We start from the raw sequence: 9,095 nt of genomic DNA, 5'->3' as shown, positions 1-9,095 counted from the left end.
AGTTAAACAGACAGAAAGAATATTTCAGATTTATCATGAGTTCTTTATAACAATAAATATTCAATAGCAATTAATAATAACAGTTGCTTTATTTTGAGGAGGTTTTCGCAGATAGATTTTATAAATCTAAATTCCTATTTCCGCAGATAGACTTTTATAAACTATTGTATGATAAAAAATAAAGGATGCATTAAATATTAAGAACATTTAAATATATAGATTAGAAGTTTATGTTAAAAGAAGATTAATGTCTTTAGAAGTTCAAATCACCCTAGTAAAGATAGAGATTAAATTATTATAATTTTAACAGAATATAATTTTGTCTTTCTCTCTCTCTCTCTCTCTCTCTCAATGCAATTTTAACAGATATTTAATCTAGGTTTTAGTTGCTGAGAAACTTAATATTGACGGTTGGAAAGTTACGGCAAATAATTATATGCGAAGTAATCGGTGGGTGTTGATGTATCTGGAAGGTATATGAGAGAAGGAGACAATTTAATTCCTTGTGTTGTTTTCAACTGAAATCCGGGGCGCGAATCCGAGAAATGGGAGCATCGGAGAACTGAGAGTACGGTCCTCTCGCAATAGTGGGAGTTATATTTTCAGGCTTGCGGCAGATCTCTCGCCGATTTCGCAATATAGGTACCGGGGAGTTTTCCCCCTGGTGAGATATAGCACCCCGTGAAATTGCTCGCGAGCGGCTCGATGACGTATTGCGCGACGACGAACACACCGGGTATAAGCGAGAGTTCTGCAATACGAGTCAGCCGGTTGCGAAAGCACCACGGTATGCGAATTTGACGACACAGAGGAAAACTACTTGCCCCCTGATACCCCGCATGCTCCGGTATTTAATCGACGCTTTTCAGAATCGTACTAAAGTACAGCATTTAGGTTGAAAAAAAAACCTGGAAAAATTATGTTTTGCGCTGCAGAGAATATTTCGTAAAATATTTTGTTATGCTCGTTTTTTTTAACGGTAAAATTTTTAATAAATTTTTTCAATTTTTTTAATAAAAATTAATTTAAAAAAAAAACAGATAATCTGCATTTCTTTACTTTTAATTCTGAAAAAATGATTAATTCCAAGACATAAAACTGGTTATTTGATAAACGTTTGATTACATCAATTAAAATATATTCTTTCGAGAATTCTCGGGAATTATTGCGACTGTTTTAAATGAAACTGATTTTATTAAGAGTACTTGTTACGAGGATAAAATCTAGCGGATATTGCTTTCGTTGTATGCCACGAACGTTTTATCTGTGTGCCTTATTGATTTCGGCGAGATGCCGCATTATTACGCACACGCGGTCTGGACGGGCCAAGAATAGCGGAACACAATTACACGACGTTTGCTTCAGAATGCAGTTTGAATGGCTTTTAATGCGCGCTCGCTAATTGGTCACAGGTGTGCACCTGAGTAAGTCCCCCAGGAGAAACCACGTTGCGAAATGTACAGTATAAATGCATAAGTTGGCCGACGCAATGTTTACGAAACGACGATCATTTTGTAAAAGCTAGTTGCTCTTGTTATTACGTGTAACAGCATAAAGACACTTTATTTTATTTTATTTTATTTTTTTCGAAGGGCGCTTTTTATTTCTTTTAAATGTTTAAAATAAATATACCTTTTACAGTTAAAAGATGAAATATAGTGAACAATTTATAATTGGATTATAATGAAGAAATAATAATAAATATTACATTTATTTTCACACACACAAAACATTAATATGTATAAGCATATATGTATATATTTTTTAATTGTATATAAATGTTACGTTACTTCACACAAGTTACTTTACCCAAAAAAATGCACATTCCATTTACCGGTAAACAATTAATTATCGATTTAGCTACTGCAGTATGTTATAGGAGTCAGATCTCGAAGTTACGACGTAAAGTCGCACTGGTGCATTCTCTAATGGTCAGATCGACCAACCAGCATGGCTGTTTTCCGTCTCGTGTGTAATCCGGTCCTTTGTAGGTTGGCCCTGGCGCGCTCCGCTTCGCTTGATTATTAATTATTATTTGAAGGCAAATGTAGCGTGATCGTTGCGCGCGGCAACGATCGATAGATAATTCATGCACGATGAGCCGCGCGTTGCGCCGTGCACCTGAAGAGGATTAATTCGGGCAAGCGAGACCTCTCCTCGGACAGACGACTCTTCTGCCTTTATCAGCGGTCTTCGTACTCGTCGATTTTCTGTCGGAGCATCGAACCTCCTCGTATTTATAAACTTTTCGCCATCGAAAGCACTCGCCATGGTTAGGAAGAGCGACGCGGACCTATCCGGTAGAGAACTTCTCTAGAGGATATTGACGTCGAGAGATTTCTCGGCGCTGGCAGGACGATGAAAACTTAGTAATTTCGGACGTGCTCCAGTTTGCCCGTTGATGACTTCAGCCGAGCTATTGCGATCTCTTGCAGACGCGCTTACGTTCTTAGGGATGCGTTGAGACGAAAAGTTTCGAGCGATATACTCGAATAGTTAATAACGTGAGAAATGTTTCTATCGTGAAGAACAATTTCACGATTACTAGCAATCGGGAGCTCCCGATAGCAAGGATCGAGAGGCGTGGTTGGAAATATTTTACAATTCCAGGAAAAAATATTGCATATGAAGCTTGAAAGAAATAAGGAGCACAATCCTCGAGAGTATACCGGATACTTTAACTTTGATGGTCTCTGTTCAAATTTATTACGTACATGGATCAACATGATAAAAAAATTCTCTAAAAAATAACAATTTTATAGAAAAAGAATTTTACGTTAATGGACGAAGTTATCAAATATCAGGAAAATAAGTTTTTAAATAAATTACATTAATATTATAGTAAAAAATAAATTACATTTTGAGTTAAATAAACTCAAACAGACCAGCAGAGTAAATATACTTTATATTATATCATTTAAAATACCGCATATTTTTAAATAAATATCAATATTATTCTCTTCTTCTTTTTTTAGTATCATACTTTTAAATAATCATTACAATAATTAATTACATTAAGACATTATAAATAATCTTAACTTTTTCACATTAAACATGTCTTTTACTAAAAATATCATATATATCGAATTTAGTATTTGCAGTTATTCTACAGTATCGAAAACATATCTCGGGATAAAAAAATATAATTAAACGTTATTGAAAGCTTTCGCAATATTTGTAGAAGAATGAGAAATTGCAAGGGTTTATCGGATATTAGAGTGGACTTAATAAAAATCTGCTGCTATTCGTCGCTGCATTAAAGACGAGCAATATAAGAAATCGCTTTGAGGGCATCGTGCTTGGAGGTCTTCGATAAATTGCGAGCTCAATAGTTCCAGCGGCACATTTTCTCAGGTTTTCCCCGGTTTTGCGCGCCCAAAGAGTAAAGAGGGACAAAAGTGAGAGGAAGTGAGGATCCGGCGAGTTAAAGTTATCGTTTTCATAACTCTTCGCGTTCAAAGAGGGTGGACCGGCCAATGAAAATATGCCTCTGTTACGGGAGTATTAGTGGGGATTAGCCGGAGATTTAGATTCATCTGAGGCTGGGCGCTCGCTAAATGTCTAATCCGGAAATATGGTTGTCTTTGCTCAAGTCAGGAGGATACCGAGGGACGTGCGTGCAAACCAACAGAATTCTCGACGGGTAAATCCGCAGCTTGCACTAAATATCACTTTGCTATGTTAGCGTTACATTACGTAAAACGGATTGCGGCATGGTAGATCCTTGCTTTTCTTGATTTGGAATCCTCGGTAGGGAAATGAAAGAAATGCGTCATAACCGCAGTATTTGCTCTGAGTCAACGTTGTCAGTTTTACTGCGGTATGACTCTGCGATTATCTTGCGATTGCTGTGTGTGATTGTAGAATCTTTTTATCACAATATCTAAAACCCATTCAAAATGATGGTTTAAATATTAACTGATATAAATGTACTATTATAAATTAAATGGAATTAATATCAGTGAATTTTAACTTTTTAAAAATTTTTAATTATCGTGCAAGCAACACAAACAGACTTGGCAATATACTGTTATTTTTTTTGTTTATTGGTATTTCAACATGTTGCATTTGTTTCGTAATGATATCCGCTTCTCGAAAAACAAAAATATCAGTAACTGCTTTGTGTAGCTGCTTTGCACTTTAATGAAAGAATTCTTTGACGTAAAACAGCGCCCGGCTTGTAAAGGTTTTTACAGCTGAATATCATGAGAAAGCATATGAAAGTATTGTTAGCGGAATAAAAGATAACAGGAAATAAACATTCTAGAAGAGAAAAATAAAGAAAAGAGTGAAATAACGAGTTGACATTCCAGTAGCGTAGCTAGAATTTTTTACACAATACAATTTTTTTAAGGATTTGTTAAAATTCCAATTTCTTTTGTCATCATAATTATATTTTAAACAATCTTTTTCATTTTTAATTTTTAGCTTATTTTATAACGTGACATATATGTATACGATAACAATTTATAATATTAACATTATGTAATTTTCTACTTGTATATACTCTTTATATTAACAATACATCAAAAGAATATTGATACTGTTATTTTTTAATTCTGTTTCCTTATTTATTTTAAACCTAATATGAGTCTATAAGAGATTTAGAAATCCAAATTTATTGTATAAAAAATTAATTCAGTAAGAAGTGATGAATGTCTCATGTTACACGTTTGTAAACAGGAAATAAAAAAAAAAATAGTGAAACGAAAATGTGAAAATCTAAGATAATGCACCATATGCGATGACGATAATGTATCCGATAATGTTATTGTGAATTGATACTGCCGCGTATGGTACAGACCATTGGAAGGGATGCGGTTCGTAATATCTGATATCCTAATGCGATATATTCTCTGTCTCTGCATGTGATCCAGGTATGCGGAAACAACGAACGATATAATTCTGCTACACCGCTTCACCATTAGTTTACGATCCCCAAGGGCGCACGAAGGGTTGGTCGCAATGTTTATAGGGCCCGGTAACAGGGAACCCGCGTAACGTAAGCACCCCCTTCAGGCCTCCTCTGTCCTGCTAGCAAAAGTTATAATTGCTGTATGTTAACTCGACGACCGGGATAGTGACCGCGTTTTTCTGGCACATCCATTATGTTTTTAGTATTACAATATTCTTCACCCACAATACAGGATGGTGAAATCAAATGTCTGTTTGAAAGAGAAATAAGTTCTCGACAAACAAATCAATATTGAATATCAAAATTAACGCAACTAAAGTTCAAATTGAAAATGGAACGCTTCATCAACTTGATAAAAGCGATACAACAATAGCACAAAAATTACTGTGTTTGCTTTCGAATCTGCGAACTTATAAAAACGATATTATCGTCTTATCGGAAAACTCAATCAGGGAACATTAATCTTCGCCAGTTCTGAGATTTTATTAACTTTAGAAAAATACAGCTTTCATAAATTGCAATGCTTTTAATAACAGCGTAAATGTATTTCACAAATTATAAATATGTCGCGTATTTTCTTAATATTTTCTTAATAACCGTTACAACGCCGAGCGTTGTGGAAAATGCGCATAGGTTTGTCATAAATCATAAATGCCGAGCCCAGGGCTTAATAAGTCGGCGTATCGGCGCGGTTTCCCTCTCTTGCTGTATCCTGCGTCCTCTGGTTTCCTACGGACTCAGAGAGGGCTTTCCCAACTACTCCCCGAAGACTATAGATTATTGCAACTTCTGACGCGCAAAGGATGGAATTAAAAACTTCTCCCGCCGACTCCTGTCTGGAGTTACCTGTGGCTGACGGATAAGGATTTAATTGGCTTTGTGTGAGGAAGTTTTAATGAATATATGCGACGCTGTACATTAATGCTTTATTGGCGCATGTTCTCGTTGTCATCACTGTTCGTCGTCTCGACATGGTACTTTTGCAGGCGGTGCAACCATGCTGTCCAGTATTGCTGCAGCGTGTTGTGGGATACTTCGTACACCGTTGCTGGTGTGCCGCACGTGTAAGCAACCACGAGTAATCCCCGTTTTATCTGAAGAATACGGTCATTTTAGGAAAGTAGTTGTCGTCTTTTCAATTATATGTTTAGAAAGTTTATTAACAGCAGCTGTCTTTATTACGTGAGACATTTGACAAATAGATTATGATAAATAAAATAATAGTAAGAGAGCAAATTAATTTCAGTAATGAAATAAATAAACTTTTATATATATTTTTTTTAATGATATTTTTGGTTAGACATTTACCACAAAGGGATACAGATTAGAAGCATTGATAGCTCCAATGTACGCAGCGAGTTGTATAGGAGCGTCGTACGTTTGCTTCAAATCCATTTTTTGTCTGTCTGATTTCTTCCAATCGATTACGTAATTTTCGTTCCTGCGAGTTTAATATCTACATATAAGACCATCTTGAATGTGCACAAGATGATTTAAAATTTTATCATTCAAAGAATACAGAAATAAACGTTGATGTAATTTAAAATCATCTTGTATGTACATGTTGTACAAAGTATATGTAAAATTAATTTAAGGAAACTATTTCAGCGAATATATATCTTATATATTAACGGAGAAATTAGGTCAATTAAAGAAACCTGAATAATTCTTAGATATACGAACTTAGATATAAATAATTTATAGATGCAGATTACATCTGAGAAAATTTAATAATATTGCATTCAGGATATTATTTCAAAAAAAAACTTTACGTAAAGTTTTTTATACCATAATCTTTATTATAAAAATTACCTTATAAATACCATATATTCAAAATATCTCTTTGGAAAACAAGTTAAAAATGTACCAAGGCGATAAGTATCGGAAAATACATTGTAGATATTTATGAAAAAATTTATTATGTACAAGAGGTACAAGCACTTGTTCAGCATTTTTCTTTGAATAAATAAAAAGTATTTGAGAAAGCATCTTGATTTAAAATGTTATCTTTCTGATAATTACAGTAGTCTTTAAAAAAGGATAATTTCAATCTTTCATAAAAATATAATTTTGATGTTTAGTAAATAAGTTGAAAAAATACACAGTTAATCTGTCTGTGTTAGAATCATCATACTTCATTTATTCAAACTATAAAATATAGAGTAGTAAGTTAAGTCAGTTTATTGACCATTACTTCGATAAATATAGCATTCTATTGTAAAAGTTATAAAAAGATAAAAGTTATAAAATAAAGATAAAACTATAAAATAAAGATTAGAAACCCGGCAGTGCCCTCTTGTCTACTTTGGTTAGAAATAGAGTTTCCTGATGATGGCAAAGCAAAGCCTCTGTTTTACCTATAAGAGGCTATGCAGTCAACTACGCCTTTGTAACGCAATTTCGCGTGAGCCACATGTGTTTCAATCGCTTTCACGTGATGCACATCTTCCAAAACGCGTTGGACACTCTTAAAAACTGATTCGATCCTCGAAGGAATCTCATACTCTTTTCCAAGTAGACTTTGTGCTATGCAAGAATGCAAAGATGCTCCATCCTCTAACAATGCTGTACCAGGATCAAATAGATTTATTTATTAAGCTTATTAAAGTTTCTCTTTCTCGTGAAACAACTTGTATATAAAATACCTTTCTTATGTATTTCAAAGCCTTCCTGCCCAAGCTTTTTTATCATTCTTTCCTTCCATGCCTCTAAAGCTAGCTTTGACTCTGGTGACATGGTTTGAGTAAGAATCTTAGTTACGCTAGGAAATTTTAATGTTTTCAGATCATCTTTCCCAGATATAGATAATATGTCTGTTGATTGTGTGGGAAAATCTTGTTTGCTACCCATGATTGGAAAAGATAGCAAATTCTTTATAATAATGTCAGGTAATCTTTCAAAATTAGAAGACATATATTTTGTGGCTGTGTTTTCATTATTAGATACATTTGAATTAGACAATTCAACTTTATTATCACTATTTTTTGTTGAGAAATTACATGTTGTATTAGTAAACTCAAGTTCTGTTTCTTTAGCAACTTGACTAGATTCAGAATGTAAAAGTCTTTCTGTAGTTTGGTCAATTGAGTTATTAATTTCCATCTCGCTAACTTTTTTTACAGAACTCTGATCTTTATCATTTAATTGCTCCTTTCGTGATTGTGTAGTGGAAGTAATCTTCTTGAATTTATTGCGAGTATTTTCCATAACCCAAAACAATTCTGTATCAGTCATGTTTAATTTTTCACAAGGTATCTTTCCTTTCTTTTCTAATTTTAGTCTTTTCTTCTTCTGGGTTTTTGTTTCAGCTAATGAACCGAATAGCGACTTATATTCTTTCATCAATCTTTCAATTTTATTAATCTTCGAGAAATGCCTTTTAATAACCGGTTGGCACATATTTTGTATATTAGAAGATATGTGTAAAACATATTGGGAAGTAACCAACATAATTGTAGGAATTGTTTTGTAGAATAAAATATATAGCTATGTACTTTCTTATTTTACACATAAAACTTCTCAGTAGCTCTGTTAATAAAAAATTAAACATACACACACACTATAAGTAATCAATAACATTCTGCTTTTCTTTAAAATACGGTTATATCTAATATTTCTCTTTAAAATATTAGAACATCATGTCTAATAAATAAGTAAAATTATGTACACATTATATATAATATTAAATTTCGCATAAAGATATTAATGTAAAAAAAGTTAAATTTTTTATCAAAATATTTTACATAAACATACAGTTATATGTCTCAATTATAATCAAATATAAAAAATGTTTTAAACAAAACTTACCGGAAAAACAGCCTTTTATTCTTAGCTGATTGTGTACTTCATGAAACGCGCGATTTATTTATAAAAAAACTTAAATAATTATAAAAATAAAAGACGATATGTCTTAGATTACAATATTATTAGAAAACCGACAGAATTAATTTTTACTTGACTGTTTAATTATATAAAATAGGTGGTGTACTTTATAATTGTTCAAAATAGTTGAAGAGGTTATGTATACATGATAAACTCAATTTAATTAAAAGCATTTTACCGCCATCTACAAATAAATTGTGTACAACCTTTCTATAGCATTTCGTTATCAACATTTGGTATAAATTCAAACTGAATAATGATATCTGTCGAGTAATTAGTCGTATAATTATATATAATT

General features: G+C 33.1%; 1 protein-coding gene across 1 annotated transcript; it reads right to left on the bottom strand.

Annotated features, from left to right (window-relative positions):
- Positions 1 to 5,387: 5,387 nt before the first annotated feature.
- LOC108766261 (mitochondrial genome maintenance exonuclease 1) lies at positions 5,388 to 8,819 on the bottom strand. Its single transcript, XM_018515442.1, has 5 exons — positions 8,723 to 8,819; positions 7,561 to 8,443; positions 7,273 to 7,480; positions 6,224 to 6,356; positions 5,388 to 6,009 (listed from the first exon to the last, which is right to left on the bottom strand). Exons 2-5 carry the CDS (start codon positions 8,363 to 8,365, stop codon positions 5,842 to 5,844), a joined length of 1,314 nt encoding a protein of 437 aa, XP_018370944.1. The 5' UTR covers positions 8,366 to 8,443; positions 8,723 to 8,819; the 3' UTR covers positions 5,388 to 5,841.
- Positions 8,820 to 9,095: the final 276 nt, after the last annotated feature.

The sequence above is a fragment of the Trachymyrmex cornetzi genome, unplaced genomic scaffold, assembly GCF_001594075.2.
Source record: "Trachymyrmex cornetzi isolate Tcor2-1 unplaced genomic scaffold, Tcor1.1 scaffold579, whole genome shotgun sequence".
Taxonomy (NCBI): domain Eukaryota; kingdom Metazoa; phylum Arthropoda; class Insecta; order Hymenoptera; family Formicidae; genus Trachymyrmex; species Trachymyrmex cornetzi.
Note: the sequence above shows the minus strand (reverse complement) of the source record. Positions and strands in the feature narration are given on the sequence as shown.

What these genes read in the sequence shown, in the direction of transcription:
- LOC108766261 (XM_018515442.1), bottom strand. Translation starts at nt 8,365, where the DNA reads ATGTTGGTTACTTCCCAATATGTTTTACACATATCTTCTAATATACAA. An exon ending in GACTGCATAGCCTCTTATAG is followed by an intron (nt 6,357 to 7,272) that starts GTAAAACAGAGG and finishes TTAAACTCGCAG; the next exon opens with GAACGAAAATTACGTAATCG. An exon ending in CTAATCTGTATCCCTTTGTG is followed by an intron (nt 6,010 to 6,223) that starts GTAAATGTCTAA and finishes CGTATTCTTCAG; the next exon opens with ATAAAACGGGGATTACTCGT.